The sequence below is a fragment of the Toxorhynchites rutilus genome, chromosome 2, assembly GCF_029784135.1.
Source record: "Toxorhynchites rutilus septentrionalis strain SRP chromosome 2, ASM2978413v1, whole genome shotgun sequence".
NCBI lineage: Eukaryota > Metazoa > Arthropoda > Insecta > Diptera > Culicidae > Toxorhynchites > Toxorhynchites rutilus.
Genome location: NC_073745.1, coordinates 323,253,665 through 323,273,017, shown reverse-complemented (window position 1 = coordinate 323,273,017; position 19,353 = coordinate 323,253,665). Strand labels below are relative to the sequence as shown.

The window sequence follows — 19,353 nt, the reverse complement described above, 5'->3', positions numbered from 1 at the left end:
GCGCATCTTCGACGACCTCTACACCAGAACGAAAACGTTGAAACCATCGTTGTGCGGTGGAAATGGAAACTGTATCGGGTCCATAAACTGCACAAATTTTATTGGCAGCTTGAGATGCATTTTTGCCTTTGTCATAGTAGTACTGTAAAATACGTCGGATTTTCTCTTTATTTTGCTCCATATTTGCGACACTATAACTCACGAACGACTTAACCAAACAAAACACTGTCAAGGACTATATTATAGCGCGCAAAAATACCTTTCCAACAAGCTATAATATGACTCGATACAATGGGCTTGATTCTCGAATACACTTCACGGTGGAAACGAAATAAACGGCACGCCATTGAACTATGTTTACGAGTTAGTGATGTGTCGAAGATAATGATGAGTTTTCAGGCAGAATGAGCACTTTTCAAATGAAAAATCATTAATGAAAATTAACTTCTTCGTATCAAACTGGTTTTCAATGTGAGTGGAAAACTTTGTTTTCTTCATGTGATATAATAATCTCATACAAAAATTTCATCTGAAGATAGTTTGATATTATAATGATAAATTTAGTGGGAAAATCATCTCGCATCCAGATGTCGACACCGTACCGTTGTCATCGCGAATGCGTTTCATTCCGTTTCCACCGTGAAGTGTATTCGTAGTGTATTCGAGAATCAGGCCCAATGAATACAACTAGAACTACGCGCTTACAACGACACCTCGCGGAAATACCGCAGGACTTTTTTGACAGCCTAATATATACATGAATAGCCCTTACAATTTCCAACAAGTCGTCCATACATCGGAAGATGGGTTTTCTTTGAAAGAAATACAACTTACCCTAATTTTGTTTAAAGTCAAGATAGCGATATAGTGTATTCGACAAAGTTTTAGATATTATTAAAATATAAACTTTTGTCCAAGACATAAACTTTCTATTTTTTTATAGTTAATTATTTTTGTATGAAGACTACTGAAAAATTAATGTTTTGCTCGTAACATTTTTGTGTGTAAATTCTCAAGTTTGACATGTTGACATGTTTCTAAATTGAGAAAAGTTAGCAGAGCATTTAAAATGCGATAATTGATACATAAAAATGTAACGAATTGAACATTAATAGCATTTAACATTAACCGATGTATGGAAATGTTGTTGGAAATTTTAAGGGTTATTTATATCTATTTCAGAATTTATAAGCATATGTTTTCGAGAAAAATGAATTTTTGAAAACCAATGCTATTACTGTTTATTTCGTAACATTTTTATGTACAAATTATCGCAATTTACATGTACTGCTAACTTTTCTCTATTTAGAAACATGTCAAGAACATGTCAAACGTGAGAGTTTACACACAAAAACGTTACGAGCAGGACATTATTTTTTTCAGGAGTCTTCATACAAAAATGACTTATATTCCAAATACTATAAAAGATAGAAAGTTGATGTCTTCGACAAAAGTTTATATTTTAACAAGATCGAAAACTTTTTCGAATATATTATATCGCTATCTTGCCTTTAAACAAAATTAGGATAAGTTGTATTTTTTTTCAAAGAAAATATGAAAAAGTTGTTGTTCGAAAAACTTTTTTCCTGTAAAAGTGCCCATCTTCCGATGTATGGACGACTTGTTGGAAATTTCAAGGGCTATTCATATATATATTTGGGAATTTTAAAAAAATACCTTTTTGAGAAAAATGAATTTTAATTTTAACTTTTTTGTCAGCGAAATTTTTTTCCAAAAAATTTTTGTCAAAATTTAAACAATTTCCTACATTTCATCCTTTGACAAGAATTTTGTAGGTATCATAGTTTTTAAGTTATAAGTTCATGTAAAAAATTAAGAGAAAAAATATGGCTTCTTCCAAAAAATTGTCTAATTCTTTTTCGAATATTTCAAGTATGCAAAGTTGCTTAAATGACCCATGTCTTTACACCCACAACGTTTCACTGCTATCTGAGATGGTTCTGCCAAATCCAAAGACGAGTTGGCATGAAATTCGTCTATAGTGAAAAATGTTGTTTTCCTTTTTCCCACGCCATACTCAATAGGCTTGGAAATGAAAATTCGAGAAAATACTCAAAGTTCGTCTACTATGGTGTACCGCAACAAATTATAAAAAATATTCATGAAAAATATGGTATTTTAAAGTAATTCTTTTAGCATTTCAAAAATTTTATTTTTTTTTTATTTTAGATTCATTAAAGCATAATTTTGTACCTGTTTGTGACATGCGATTTTTTTTCAGGATTTCAGAGTGTTGAGCGGTACAAGTTTTTTAGTAATTTAAAATTTTGGAATTATTAAATTAAGTTTTGAGACACAGTACTGTCTGGAAATGTGTTTGTACGTGTTTTTTTTAAACTTATGATTTTTTCATAATGTATCGCAGATTGAACGTAGTATTTTTCCTAATTTTCACCGTTTGCTTTTTTATTTTTAAGAAATAGACGAATCATAAAATCGTAGATTTAAATTTATAAGACTTAACGTATCAGCATCTGAACTATTTATAGAATTATCCAATTTCGTAAAAAAAATTCAAGGTTATAGTGATCATTTTCTTCGATTACAGTGGCATAGTGCATCAAGAGCTTCTATCAAAATCTTACACGGTCAAAAAGAAGTTTTGCGATTTGTGAAGTACAATATGAGAATACGCCCAGAGTTGTGCAGATTCAATTGATGGATTTTGCATCACAATTATACACCTATAAATTCATCATTACTTCGTTTTTTGGGTGCCACAACCACCATATTCACAAGATTTGGCTCCCTGTGGTTTTTTTTCATGTTCCCAAAACAGAAGAAATCTATGGAAATCTATCAGACATTTCAAATCGTACCAGATAAGTTCCCAGAGAAACATTTGTCATCTCAATGTTGGTATTAAATTGTGTCATATTTATTATGTAATTTGAATGTTTGTATGTATGTAACACTGTTGCTAGACTCAACAAGACTTTGGCAAAAGACCACTCGAACGGGCTTGGATCGCTTAAAAAGGACGACGGTTCGTTCACAAAAACCCCCTCAGAAGTACTAGACTTACTGATGAAGACTCACTTTCCGGGATCTACATCTGTCCACTCGGACACAAATCCTGGCTATAATGGCGACACAATATGCTCTCGAAGGCGTCTCATAGGACCCGAAAGTGCAAAGGATGTCGCTAACATAGTTGCTGGGTTAGTCTTCACGAGGGCCAGAGTAGCAAACGCGGTGAGATCCTTTCTACCTTACAAATCTGCAGGTGCAGACGGGATTTTTCCAGCCTTGATTCAAAATGGAGAATCAAAACTAATTCCGTCTCTAATCGAGATCTTTAAGGCAAGTCTGATACTAAAGCATATTCCTTCGATATGGAGACTTGTGAAAGTAGTTTTCATCCCAAAAGCGGGAAAACACGACAAATCACTTCCAAAGGCTTTTAGACCAATTAGTTTATCATCAATACTGTTGAAAACTATGGAAAAAGTATTATATGAATACATAAAGTCTGTATTCATGTCCAAACACCCACTATCCAAATACCAGTTTGCCTACCAATCAGGCAAATCCACAATAACAGCACTACACATGCTTGTGACAAAAATTGAAAAATCTCTCTTGTCAAAAGAAACCGCATTATTTCTTGACATCGAAGGTGCTTTTGATAATGCTTCTTATCAATCAATGGCACAGGCAATGAGAAGAAGACACTTCGATAATTGTATAGTCGAATGGATCCATGGCATGCTCACACACCGAAAAATCACCTTGGAGCTGGGCGGGTCGTCTAATTATGTGATTGCAACAAAGGGTTGCCCACAAGGAGGCGTTCTATCACCTCTCCTTTGGTCACTAGTAGTTGACGACCTTCTGACAAGTTTAGAGGCAAAAGGTTTTGAAATTGTGGGCTTCGCCGATGATCTAGTCATAATGATACGAGGCAAGTTCGACGACGTGATATCGAGCAGAATGCAGATGGCCTTAAACCTAACACAAAATTGGTGTACCACAGAAGGTCTGAGCATAAATCCCTCGAAAACAACAATTGTTCCATTCACCAAAAAGAAAAAACAGCATCTGCAGTCTTTATATCTTGGAGGAGTGGAAATAAAATGCAGCGCTTCAGTGAAATATCTAGGTGTTATCCTAGATGCTAAACTCAACTGGAATGCGCACTTAGATGCAATAATCAGTAAGGCCAATATAGCCCTAAGGGCATGTTCTAAAATGATAGGAAGAACATGGGGTCTTAAACCAAAAATGGTAATGTGGGTCTACACTGCCATTGTGCGGCCTAGAATAACCTATGCCTCATTAGTCTGGTGGCCAAAGACCAAGGAGACTGTAGCTACAAAAAAGCTAAACAAACTCCAACGACTAGCATGCATTGCAATTACTGGAGCAATGCGAAGCACACCCTCGAAGGCACTGGAGGCTATCCTTCACTTGCTACCTCTGAACCAACATGAGGCTAAGAAAAGCGCTCTAAAGCTTAAACAATGGAAAAAAATACTAGACGGAGACAAAATTGGTCACTTGAGCATCCTGAATCTCTTACCCGTAGGACCATCCTCAGAGATGAACAGTGATTGGATGGAACCTAGGACTAACTACGACATTCCATACAGTGTAATCGAGCCTTCTCGTTCAATATGGAATGAAGGCGGTCCCAGTGTTCGTAATGGTTCAATCATGTTCTACACTGATGGGTCAAAAATGGGAATCAGAACAGGTGCTGGAGTGTATGGTCCCAGAACAAAAATCTCTGTAGCTATGGGAAACTGGCCAACTGTTTTTCAAGCAGAAATAGCTGCGATAATAGAATGCTCAAATGTCTGCCTTAAAAGAAAATATAGACATGCTAACATCTGCATATTCTCAGACAGTCAAGCGGCACTTAAAGCTCTAAATGCTTTTAAATGCTCCTCAAAAAATGTCTGGGAATGCATTCTCCTCTTACGGCAACTAAGTCGGATAAGTTCGGTACAACTGTACTGGATTCCTGGCCATTGTGGAATAGAGGGAAACGAGCGAGCAGATGAACTTGCCAGGAACGGCTCAAGCTCACCTTTCACTGGTCCAGAACCTTTCTGTGGAATATCTGACTGTGTGTTGAAAGGTGAGCTGAAGAACTGGGAAGACCGGGAAGTGTTAGCCAACTGGTTGGCGGTACAACTTAACCAGTCAAAAAAATTTATCACGTCGAGTATTAAAATTACTCAACAATTGCTGAGTCTTAATAAGAAAGACTTAGGCACAATCACAGGCCTTATAACAGGACACTGTCCGAGTAAATACCATCTCAAAAACATAGGTTTAGTGCAAGATGATATTTGTCGTTTTTGTTATACCGAAAGTGAAACCTCGGAACATTTGCTCTGTAATTGTGGAGCTCTAACTAGACGCAGACTGCAATACCTTGATAAGGCTATTTTGGAGCCCAAGGAAATTTGGTCTGCGTCGCCGATCAGGATTATAAAATTTATCAAACAGAGTATTCCTGATTGGCACCTATCTCGCTATAGCTTTCAGTCTACTTCTTCATCAATAAGTAGTAGGTAAGCTTGAAGCGGAGTACAAAAAAATGGGATATACCACAATAGTTCAGAATAATGGACGCAGTGGTTCACATCCAACAGGGGAAAAAAAACACTGTCCCACATTAATACAGATTGAATCCCCTTCCCGTTGACCGAATGATCTGAAATTTGGAACTCACCATCATTAGTCAATGTCAGGAATATATTCGATTGTGTTGGCAAGGTTTATCATCATATGACAACACACCATTTTTTTCAATTTTCAATGATGTAAAATTTCTGTGCAACATGAGTATTTTTATTTTCTAAAATTCGGTACCTCAAAGGGAAAAGACACAGGGGATTAAGTCGAAAAAATTAAAAAAATCGTGTTATTGATTGCATCGCATCTCTAAACATCTCGTAAGCTATACACCACACTTATCAGATTTGGAAAATCAAGCATACAGCAGGAATGCCGTATCGAAATTTTGCTTTGCTTTTTCGTGTACTGAAGGGTGAAATGAGCAAATAAAAGCATCTGTTTCAAAAGCTTTAAAATGTTTGTATGAATGGTAGCATGCATTTCTTTCTTTTTTTCATCTCTTTTGGGATTGTACCCAAAAAAAATCCAAACGACGTCAACGGGGATCGTACCAAGGCCAGTTGGAATACAAGGCTGTTTTACACGACCACTCTATCCACACAGCCACTTGTGCTGTTTTATGAATGCGTGATAATATTACACCTCATTATAAAATGAAGGTGGAAAGTGTTAAGTGAGAGTAAAAAGGAGAGTATAAACTTGAATATATACCTTTCTTGGTCTGGGCCGTGTATAAGTATGAGAAAAGCTTTAATGTGTGCCTGTTTGCAATGTGTCTCTTTTTTCGCTCGCTCATATATATGATATACCAGGATGGGAAAGTAGCACATTTTCTGTGATTTTTGGGCTCATTCAATGTAATAAATCGGGATGCCAAAACATGTGCTAAAAATTAATTTTTGGTGTACGTATGATCAATGTACATCCCTCTTAGTATTTAGAAGTGAAAGTGCGCTTACAGATCGAACTTGACTACCAAAAGTGAAAACAGATACTACATCTTGCACTACAGATTGTCAAGAAAATTGTGCTTTGACAAAAAAATAGTCGACAAGAAAATCTATTAATAAAACGTTATGTTCTAAAATGCTAAAAAATACAAACAATATTTTTCATAGTGCTACTAATGCCTTCTGACCAATTCCATTCCAAAGCCAAACGCTAACCGGTGCCGGTAATAATCTCATTTTGGCCGGTGTTTTTAACGCTTCCGCACCATCGTCGTTTTAGTGTTCGCTGGGGTGGAAACTATCCACCCCATTCTAGAGGAAGAGATGGTGTCTGCTGGATACGCTGCCACCACCTAGCACCTACCAGAGTGCTGTTTTTCACCTTTCAAGTTTAATTTAAACAAATACATAATTACAGCGCGCACGTGTACCGAGTGCGGGTGAGGGTCACTCCGGTAGTAAGGTGTGGGTGGTGGGTCAGTTTGGGCGGGGACCCCGAAATACAGAAGAAGTACTTCAATGTGCGGTTAATAATTACAGTAAGCTTCTATTAGAATCATCGTTATTTTATGTTTGTCAACAAATTTTAATGTTTATGAACGAGAGAAAAATTTCTTATAGATCTGTCAACTCTTTATTGAATTAATAATTGTTTAAAGCTAACATGTACCTTTTCTACGATTCCACAGAACATTTTTCAGCATTAAAATTATTATTCCTGGATTATGCAGCACCAAAACAAACACAGGTACGATTGTTGAAAGTGTTTCCAAAGGGATGTTCCACCTTCAATTAAAACAGTAACAGGTACGATTGTTGAAAGTGTTTCCAATTAAAACTTTGTGGAACATCGAATTTTTAGGAATTTTCGAAACATCGAATTTTGGTATGTTAACAATCATTTTTAGCCACAAATTATGAGTCCTGATGTGATTTAAAACAAAAAAGGTTATTATCAATCTCCTTCTAAATGTAGCCATTCTGGAGATATTTAGAAAAATATTTCTAATTTATTGTCTTTTTTATAGTAAATAATCCCTTTTAATATGTTTGTCGTATTATACCGTCATGTTCATGAAATTTTATGAATTTGCTTATAATTTCCAACAACTTTTCCAAATGCATCATCATGGTTCATTTTTTGACTCAAGCGTAACTTTTAAAAAGGGTGTATCGATTTGAGTAAGAGAAATTTTTGATAATTTATATCTCAAAAAATATGAGTCGTACCGAAATAGTGTGTTAGAAAGAGTTATAGAGTATTGTTGGCTTAATTTGTAAAAAATATACACTGAGAAGAAAAATTAGTACTCTTTTTTTTATTTACAAAATAAAATTTTTATTTGCCTAATCAAAAAATATGTATTTTTTAATATTTTTTTCAATTTTTTCATATAAAATAGAGGTCATGTAGAAAATTTAAAAAATGGGCCCAAGATGGTAAAACTATTTTTGACGAAATTTGTAGAACATCGAATTTTTAGTAATTTTCGAAACTTCGATTTTTTGTATGTTAACAATCATTCTTATTCAATTCATTTATATATACGTGAGTTCAAAACTCAGGGCCCCCATTGACCATCTTTGTATTGTTACAGAATAACTACGTCCACGCAACAATCATCAGCGATGGAGATCGATCCACGGTCGAAATAAGATCGATTCATCCATACAACTGCTCTGCTCTGCAAGACACATCGGGCTGCTGTTCTATAAATAACTCAACAATGGATCAACGACTGTCTCCGCTGTCCAGTCTTAACTGTGGATAATGGAAGAACAGATAGAAAACTCTTTCGCCTAAATGGCTACTGTGTAAATATGTACCATTTGCAATGGTATAGAAGGGAATATTCTAACGCCGAAAAATGGCAACTGTGTAATGTGCTAATTATAGATATGATAAATATGTGACATGTACACGATTAAAATTCGGCTCTGTTACAGCTAAAATGCTAATGAGCCTAAAATAAACAAAAGGGATAAAAAAAAATTCATTTATAAGCGAATTCATAAAATCTCATGAACATGATGGTATACCACGACAAACATATTTAAAGGGCCTATTTACTATTAAAAAGACAATAAATTACAAATATTTTTTTAAATATCTCGAGAATGGCTACATTTAAAAGGAGATTGATAATAACCTTTTTTGTTTTAAATAACATCAGGATTCATAATTTGTCATTAAAAATGACTGCTAACATACAAAAACTCGAAGTTTAGAAAATTCCTAAAAATTTGATGTTCCACAAAGTTCGTCAAAAATAGTTTTACCATCTTGGGCCCATTTTTAAAATTTTCTGCATGACTTCTATTTTGTAAGAAATTTTTTTTTTTAAATTCAAAAATATGTATTTTGGATATTGCAAATTGAATTTTTATTTTGTAAATAAAAAAAAGAGTACTATTTTTTTCTCAGTGTACATTTTTTTCATATTCAACCATCAATACTCTATAACTCTTTCTAAGACACTATTTCGGTACGACTCATAGTTTTTGAGAAATAATTTATCGAAGATTTCTCTTACTAAAATCGATACGCCCTTTTCAAAAGTTACGCTTGAGTCAAAAAATTACCAATTCCTGTGGAAAACTCATATTTCCTCCAACCCAAACGGAATACACACTTTCATTGGAATCAGAAATACAAGTTTTTAAAATCTGCATTTTTAGGACGATTTCATTTGGAATTGCTGAATAGCATTAAAAGATGTTTCACGGAAATAATTCGATTCGATTTCTTCTCTGGGAAATCGCAGGTGGCTTCGAAACATTCTTCGAGTAAGTATTAATATTGCTGTCCATAATTTCCTTGACTTTCACTTTGCACGTTGCACGACTCTTTATCACTTATTCAAGAAAAAAAAATGATACGACACGTCATCAAATTTATGTCCGATATCCCGTCCCATATGTAGCGGAATAAAAAAAGAAAGACCGACCGGAGCACAAATTATGATCTTGTTAAGTGATAAAAGTTTATGGGAATCCGATAAATGGAAAGCGGAGGAGCGGCGGAGGAAAGGGTGGAGATGTGAGTGAGTTAAAATTTTATTGACGGCATTTTTCAGGGGCAATAGGAATTTATGCGTTCACGTATTTTTTTTTCTGGGGGACAATAAAGACGGAGATCGACAGCAAAAGAAAGATGACGTCGTTTTTGAGGCTCAGATGTTTTCGGGGTGATTTATGGCTCATTAAGCCTACAAATCAGACCCTAATATAGCAGATAACTTCCGTTCATAGAGTAAAGCGTTCACTTACTTGCGTTCAGCGGCATGCTGGTGGTCATGTTGAGCCCATGCAGTCGCGGATGACCCGCGTGCATCCCAAGATAGTGCCGCGTGAGCATATGGTGATGGGCTGCTGCGTGTGGATGGGGATGATGATTGAGAGGATGCTGCTGGTGTAACATGGAAGGTAAGGGTGGTGGGATTGGTGGCCCCGGATGATGACTCAGAGCCTGTTGCTGCTGCTGTTGCTGTTGGTGGGAATGTGGATTCATCTGCTGATGAGCCTGCTGTCGTTGTTGCGCTTGCTGTTGCTGCTGTTGCTGCTGCTGATGTTGTTGCATCCCCGCTAACGTTGAACCGGCGTGGGCCGGTTGAGGTGGATAGAGCATTCCGTGGTTTGCGAGCGGATGGTACATACCACCACGAACCTGGTGATGGGGCGGCATATGGCGATAATCGGCCATTATTAGGCGCGTGTTTTTGAAGGGTTCTTTTTATTTCAGCGGTCCAGCCGACTGGTCAGATTTAGAGGTCTATTTCACACCAAAACCGGTACAATTATGGCACCGTTCACCGGCGAATGGCCGCCCAAACCAGTCCGCGGCTGGCCAAAAACCGAACGCGTTGTTATGATAATGGTGGTAATGAAAATAATGAACCACTTGATTAATATTGCCTTTCCATCATGCATATTAAAATCGCACACCCGAAATCAATAATGCGACCAGCGCGAATAAATCACTTTCGTCCTTTGGGATCCCAGCGCCACCGCCGGATTGCCTATTAACCGAGCTATTGTTGTCACTCGGGGCGACATTTTTTCCCGCCGCACGCCTCGAACAAATTGCGCTTGCAGAGTCGTCTAAGAGTAACGTCATTATCGAGGATATTTCAACACATTAAATTCGATGTTGCACTCGGGCCGGAGGGCCCGGAGACGTGTTCTGTCGTTATTACCGAATTAAAAACGCATTAAAATTCCCGCTCCCTCACGCACCCACCGCTGTCACACGATTCGCTAGAGTCTCCAAATGCGGAACCGATGTGTTCCGTGAGCGGTTAATTATTTACCGGGCACTACACTTTACACACATACGAATTTTTTGTTGTTGTTGTTGTTTTATTTAAACTTTCTATACTCCACGCGGATTCTCGCGTGGCTCACTCTCACACGTGTCCGGAGACTGCTCTCGGCAATTCATTTTTCATTTTTATCACACAATTTGCATCTAATACGGGGCCCGGTAAATACATAAATAAAATGCTTGTTAGTTTTAGATCCACATCGGTGCGAGTCCTTCCCGGTCTGGTCCGGTCCGGGTTCCGTGTCTGTGTCAAAACAATAGTCAACAACGCAGAAGCAGGGGAGGGAAGAAGGTGGGTGCGAGTGGACATTTAATTACACCTATCATATATGCGTGTATTTATACGGGGGTTGCAAAACTACTTGTTTTCGGGATGCACATGACATAACTCCGGAAAAGTAGTTTACAGCACGCCACCAAATGGTAAATGGTTCGTGGACAGCGGGATTGCCGCCCACACACACACACACAGCACCTGGAAGTACACGAAATCAGATTGGGTGACGACCCTATGAAAAAATTGACAATGCAAATTTCCGCTGATAATAGCGAGACCCGAAATTCCAAACGAAGTGGTTTCACACGCTCGAGTGCTTGGGTCAGCGATTAAGACCCTCCTCGATGCAATAAAATGCGCCACAATGTAGGGAACATTACGAGTTCCAAGAAAACGCGACAATTAAAAACAAGTATAATGTTCGGCAGCGATAAGATCGAGAATACCATATCGATGCACGACGTCGCATCATATTCCATAGACGGGGCATTCATCGTGGCGATGGTGATCGCCATCATTTACTACCATTGGAGGAGAAACACGAAACGACTGCGCGAACTGGAAGGGGCGCAGCGGAGGATCCGACTCGATAGTGTGAATGCTGTATAATCAAAATAATGCGAACGCTGTATAATCAAACGCACATTTTGTGCTGACATGGAGAAACAAGAAACACCCAAGTGACCTAAGCAATGTAAAATTTAAGGAAATACAGACCAGTCTAAAACCGACCGTGAAGGAGTTAGTACTTAGTCCGAAAGCCGTGTTGGGCCACTATGGCCCAATACTAACATCTTAATTTTAACGAACAACAGCACCCATCGAAAGCGTGATAACAGTAGAGAAAAAAAATCGATCTAACACTCAATTAGCGGCTACCATTCTGGGGCAATTAGATGGTTGATGGAGTCAATTCCAGTGAAGAGTTAGCAACTTGCCAAGATACTTAAATAGTAAATTGAGTGGAATGATCAGTTTTGATTATTTTAAAGAACGGTAATGTACTCTATTTTCATCGGAAGAAATGTCCAATAATTTTGTATAAGCCCTTATAAAAAATCTTGGACAATTGAATCAAACATACGATACCGAATACACTCTTAGATACCAAATAAACTCTCCTCTGAAACAGCTCGACCGACTTTGATGAAATTATACTCAAAAAACTTGGCAGGCCTAAGAATAAAACGTAAAGTATATATGATACCGCTAGAATATCGATTACTGTATATTAAATAACGATTTGGGTGATCCTATACAAGAAAAAAAAATTGTGAATAATTTTGTGTCTTTTTTTTTTGCATAAATTTGGTTTGAAAAAAATACATATATAACCAATTTTCACCCCTATCTACTGTTTTGAATAGCGATATTTGTATTTTTATATAAACGCGAGGAACAGAATGGAAGCACAATAATCAAAGTGAGGAGCGATTACTGATTTGTAGACCATAATTTTCGCATCTATTATCAGGAAGCGATTGACTCTGCACAGTACACCAAACTTTTGGGCGGCCTTATTGTATAGTTAATGCGCTCGCTTAAAATTCAAATTTCCGTCCAACCTAACTCCAAAGTACTTCATTGAGTCTACTCTCTGAAATTCCTCACCGTCAATTTGGATTGTTCTATCTATATTAGTACTCAGCCGTGTAGTAACAACCATGAATTTTGTCTTGGTAACGTTCAGCTTAAGCCCCCTCCATTTCAACCACTCGGAAAACATGTTCAGTTAATGACTCATTTTATTGAAACACTCGTTGAAACTATCTGCAACGACAAACAGTACTGTATCGTCGGCAGAGAGATTGATTTCAGCTTCTTGCAGGATCAGTTTCACATCGTTTATTTACAATATAAACATATACAGTAAGCAACAACAAGCACACTACCCTGTGGAACACCTAAGTTTAAGTCTGCTGCTGGTGATATGCAACCGTTGTATTTCGTCACTTGTAGGGGAAGACGGGATAAGACCGTCTCCCTAAGAAAACCAATTTTCATTTGAACGTCCTTCAGGATTACCCCTATTTTTTGTACTACATATCATTGAGTATCTAATAATCTACTACTAAAAATGTGTAACTGTTGATTGCATTACTTTTTTTTGCGTTTTTTCATTAATTTTTGAAATGATAAAAAATTGCTTTTTATTTCACTGGCGGGGTAAAACGGACTATGACGAAGTAAGACGGAGAGATGATATTGTAAAACAGTTTAATCTAGTAAAAATAACAGCAACAGTGTTGTCTAAGGTACTAACCGTTTAGGGATGTTCATAAACTACACACTTCTGAAAAGGCCATCAATATTCCACGCGCAGAGTTTTGCAAATATTTGTGAACAATTTAGCAAATTATCGGAATCTATAAGGACGATTATTCGACGAGCAAAAAGATGATATTTTACTTGATATGAAAATCATTCAATATCACGACATATGGCGCTTTTCCCCCGTCGAAAGTGGACCGACCCCAGAGCACCTTTTGCATTATTTTGCACTTTTCAAGCACTTCATTTCAGCTAATCATGCTTCTTGCGTAATATATTTGCCAAAAAACTGAGGATTTCTTCTAAAACTAAAAGTGGCCCGTCTTAACCCGCCGATGCGTCAAGAAGAGAGCGATGTTTCGCATTTTGGAGAAAGTAAATCATGACTCAGTACACGAACTATAACCTCGCCACAATAAACATTAACACCATCACGAACGCGACGAAGTTGGATGCTCTCAAAAACTTCGTTCGAATGCTCGATTTAGATATCGTTTTTCTGCAAGAGATAGAAAACGAGAATCCAAGTCTACCCGGATATAATATTAGGCTGTCAAAAAAGTCCTGCGGTATTTTTTTTGAATTTTCATTTGTTCATAAAATTAGTTACAATCATCTGTTTTAAGTCAAATATGCGCCGTTTTGTTCGATGACTTGTTCCCAACGAGATGCCAACTTCATAATACCCCTGTTATAGAAGCTCGCTTCCTTATTGGCAAAAAACCCGGATAGCCAATTTTCACAGGCCTCTTTTGTGGCTAACTTCTGACTACCTAGCCCGTTCGCCATGGACAAAAACAGGTGGTAGTCACTTGGTGCAAGGTCCGGACTATACGGCGGATGCAAAAGAACCTCCCATCCGAGCTCCCGGAGCTTCTGGCGCGTCACCAAAGAAGTGTGTGGCCTGGCGTTGTCCTGATGGAAGACAATGCGGCCTCTGTTTATCAAAGATGGCCTCTTCTTCATTAGTGCTACCTTCAAGCGGTCCAGTTGTTGGCAGTACCGGTCCGGATTGAGCGTTTGGCCATAGGGAAGCAGCTCATAATAGATTATTCATCGAGCTTCTTTGTGAATCCAAGCTTCTTCGAATGGTTAATAACGGTTTGATGACTTATCCCCAGCTCTTGGCCGATGCTACGGCTGCTACTATGCCGCTCTTTCTCGGCTAATTCAGCGATTTTGTCGCAATTTTCGACGACAGGCCTTCCGGGGCGTGGCGCATCTTCGACGACCTCTACACCAGAACGAAAACGTTGAAACCATCGTTGTGCGGTGGAAATGGAAACTGTATCGGGTCCATAAACTGCACAAATTTTATTGGCAGCTTGAGATGCATTTTTGCCTTTGTCATAGTAGTACTGTAAAATATGTCGGATTTTCTCTTTATTTTGCTCCATATTTGCGACACTATAACTCACGAACGACTTAACCAAACAAAACACTGTCAAGGACTATATAATACCTTTCCAACAAGCTATAGTATGACTCGATACAATTAATACAACTAGAACTACACGCTTACAACGACACCTCGCGGAAATACCGCAGGACTTTTTTGACAGCCTATATCATATGCAATGTAGATCAAACCAAAAAAGGTACAGCGTAGGTAAGGACCGTATTGTTTTCTCTCCATAGAGAAGAGCATTGATGGACGAATAATCACATTGAGAGTTCATAATACTACTCTCTGCAACATATACGGACAGAGAATATCTCTACAATAATGCCGTCGCATACCATCTTCGTCGTCACACCGAACACATCATACTGGCCGGTGATTTCAATTGTGTCTTGCGACCGTGTGATACTACTGGACAAAATGCGAGTCCGGCTCTTCGAGCAGCGGTACAACAACTCCAACTAGATGATGCATGGGAGAGGCTGCATCCGAACACTCCCGGGTATACATATCTTACTCACAATTCGTCATCTAGATTAGATCGTGTATACGTTAGCCGGGTACTTCGAGAAATGCTAAGATCTGTAGAAACACATGTTTGTTCCTTCAGTGACCATAAAGCTCTATTGGTGCGATCATGCTTGCCTCATCTTGGCAGAGAACATGATCGAGGATACTGGTATCTTCGTCCGCATTTACTTACAGACGAGAACATTGCTGAACTTAGCATAAAGTGGCAAAATTGGACTTTTCAAAGAAGGCACTACACGTCATGGATGCAGTGGTGGCTTTCATATGCTGAAACGAAGATCGCATCATTTTTTCGGTGGAAATCCAAACAGGCATACGACTGTTTTCATCGAGAACAGCAACGTTGCTACAACTTGCTACGACAAGCCTACGATGGCTACTGGCAAAACCCTGACATGCTAATGGCAATCAACCGAATTAAAAAAGAGATGCTTGCACACCAACGTAGATTCGCGACTACGAAGCTGAATTTGACAGCTTGTGTGCGTGAAGCGAATGTCAACAAAGAATTGCAAAAAAAATGTGATTTTTAAACGCACCGTTTTTAACGTTTTTTGCAGAAATTTTCGTAATGGTGAGTATGTATCGAAAGAACTATCCTCTAGGATGCTAATTTAGTTAAATCACATAAATTTACTGCAGGGGAAAACGTTTTCTTACCGCATCCAAAGGACACAGTCTTTACTTGTGAAAAAGTAAACAAACTTTCAGGATACTAAATTTTAATGAAAATTAATAATTGTGTGCAAAATTTATCTTCCAAACGGTTGGAAAATGAGTTTTCCTTATGCAGTGAAAAAAACTTTGCCGTAGCTTAAGCTGAATTTAACTTATAAGTGTTTTTCTGTGACCTTGTTTCATGCATTATCAGGAGCCATCAGTCGGAGAAAATGAAACCTGCTACGTGGCTGTGGAGTTTGCGGATGTGTTCGATTACGCTGCGGGTGGAAGCCGTTTAGTCGTCGAAGGCGAAAGAGTATTCAAAGCTGGACATATTCTAATAGTTGGTGTTGAAGAAGTTCACGATGAAGGCTTCAGTATTTTCTCGTCCTGCCTTCAGTCATCATCTCCAAGCTCGGAACCCCATACAATAAAAATTCGTACGAAAATCTCTTTCTCCAAATAGTTGTTTTCGTGTTCCTGTAAAGCTGGTAAAGGGAAGTGCAAACACGTCATGGCTGTTTTGTGTCATTTGCTTAAGTATGTTTTATTTTATTTCTTTATTATTGCACATTTTGCACCAAGTTGGACTGCTTCACACTGCTTTTCAAAAGTGCGAAAATGTGAATGTGAATACTTGGAGAAGTTCGACACGGTGAAATGGAGGCTACAAATACGGGAGGTTTTTGTAGGTTCTATCTTTAGCCGTAGTCGTTGGATCCAGTCTAGATACCGCGATTTGTCCATTTTCGGAGGGAAGGCATGAAAAGAAATTCCGGGGCGATATCTCTGCTTACATCCGGGGACGAAACAAACAATACGGCTTTTGAATTTTGCAGATTGTTCGGAGTCAGCTTCAAGCTAATTTCGTCCGACTTGCATGTTCTCCGGGCAATTTGCGCAGCTTTTGACGTCCATATTTCACACGTTCTAAGGAAAATATTTTGAAAAATATTAGAGCACTGATTGAATAGAAGCCAGATCTTTGTATTTTAGGTATTTTATGAACACTAAGCGGATATTTTTATATCAAATTTCATTAATTCGGTTTACCTCTCTCGCAGGTAGATTGACAGAGGGTGTACTTCAACGGCTTATTTTCACTACTAAATGACAATAAATTTTGGTTCGGAGCATCGAAACAGCTAAGGAAAACTATTTTTCAACAATTTCCACTAATTGTAAGATAAACACGGTACAAGTTTTCGAGAAATCAGTATATTAATTACAGAGAAAATATGCAACGGTTTGTTTACATATTTTTCACTCACACGCGAAACTTTCATAGGTGGCGACACCGTACCTTCGATGACGCGAATTACGACTACAAAATTCTTTCTCGTATTCTAAAAGCTCGGATAAAAAGAGTGATGAGTGACAACGGATTTCTCAGTGAGAGCCAAAAATGTGCAAACGCTAATCGGAATATCTACCATGCGATGCTTGCGATGAAAGACCGTATAGCTCGAATGAAAGTAAACAAACAGCAAGGTAAACTCATTTCTTTCGATCTCGACCACGCATTCGATCGTGTGGATCGACAATTTCTCTATCACACCATGTGCTCGCTCGGCTTCAACCCGAGGCTGGTCAACTTGCTCTCTCGTATTGGTTCTTTGGCATCATCGCGTTTGTAGATAAACGGACTCCTATCTGAAGCTTTTCCTATCCAGCGATCGGTTCGGCAAGGAGATCCGCTATCCATGCACCTATTCGTACTCTATTTATACCCGTTGGTGACTTAACTAGAGCGGGTATGTGAGAATGATATCGTTGTCGCTTATGCTGATGATATCAGTCTCATCGCAACATCAGTGAGCAAAATCGAACGTATAAGAGAACTGTTCATGCAATATGAACAAGTCTCCGGCGCAAGACTGAATAGGGCGAAAACAAAAGCCATTGATATTGGTATCATGGTACGAAATGCAATGACAATCCCATGGCTGCAAACGGTAGATACATTAAAGATTTCAGGTATTACCTATGCGAATTCTATTCGTCGCATGATAACATTCAACTGGGGTGAATTAGTAAGCAAATTTTCACAACAAGTGTGGCTCCCTTCAATGCGGTCACTAACCTTACAACAGAAAACAACACTTCTCAACACATTCATCACTTCCAAAATCTGATATCTCTGTCCATTTTATCACCAAATGGAGTATATATAGTAAGAATCACATCAAAAATGGGTACGTTCCTATGGAATAGAATTCCTGAACGTATTCCCATGCAACAACTTGCCCGTAATCGAGAAAATGGAGGATTAAAATTGCAACTACCGGCGTTAAAGTGCAAAGCGTTATTCACTAGTCGTCATCTCAAGGAGATCGAACTCATTCCCTTCTACAAATCATATCTTGCCTGAGAATTATTTCGCAAATGATTCCTACACTTCCCGCTCATTTTGTTCGAAACCGATCCTCCGATCAAATTCAACGGCATGCAATCGAGGCAACAGATCCACCAAAAGTGGCGGCGAATTCACCATCTGCGAACTGGCGAAAAATATGGAGAAATATATCCTCAAGCGCACTAACGTCAACACAGCGCGGAGAGTTATTAATGTTCGTGAATGAGAAAACACCACATCGACGACTTTCATACGTTATAAGTCGGGCGGACGATGAAATCTGTACACATTGCAACGGAACAACAGAAACACTGCAACTAGGGGCGAATGAACTGAAAAGTTCATGAAACTGAAAGCCAAAAAGAAGAAGAAGAAGAAGAAGAAAAAGAAAAAGAAGAAGAAGAAGAAGAAACACTGCAGCACAAATTCAGCGAATGTCAACTAGTAGCAGCGGCGTGGACACTCATGCAGCGCAAAACAAGTGAAATATTTAATGGTTGGCGAACGCTGGAGTTTAATGAATTATTGAGACCTGTTCTTAATCACATGCAAACAACATAGAGAATCAATGTTTTGAAATTATTGGTTACTTACATTAGAATTATAAACGACACAGAGGGCGCAATAGATTTATCAGCTCTCCAAAATGAATTGAATAGTGAAATTTCAATAACACCTAAATAATTTGACAATAAATTGATATTATATATTGGGTTGGGGAAAAAGAAATGTCGTATATTGTCAACATATGGCAACACTTAAACATATCTTGTGTTGTACTTATCGCATCGGGTCATACTATACGGCTATTTAAAGACGACAATGTTAGAGGCGAATGAACTGCAAAGTTTAAAGCCTCTTAAAAAAAAAGAAAGAAAGAAAGAAGAAGACAATCTGTGCTAACTGCGAGGTAAAACTGCAACGAAGGCGGCCGAAAAAATTCGTGTAGTTTATGGACCCGATGCTGTAACG

General features: G+C 38.2%; 1 protein-coding gene across 7 annotated transcripts in view; it reads right to left on the bottom strand.

Moving 5' to 3' along the window:
* Positions 1-19,353, bottom strand: part of LOC129764388 (calmodulin-binding transcription activator 1) — a 675,564-nt gene that overhangs the window by 236,785 nt on the left and 419,426 nt on the right. Inside the window, exon 1 of one of the 7 annotated variants that reach the window (XM_055763408.1) lies at positions 9,831-10,057. The exons of the other annotated variants lie outside the window; for them this stretch is intronic. Within the exon in view, the coding sequence (XP_055619383.1) occupies positions 9,831-9,981 (151 nt within the window). The 5' untranslated portion in view covers positions 9,982-10,057. Of the gene's footprint in view, positions 1-9,830; positions 10,058-19,353 lie in introns of those variants that run through there. 7 annotated transcript variants of the gene reach the window in all.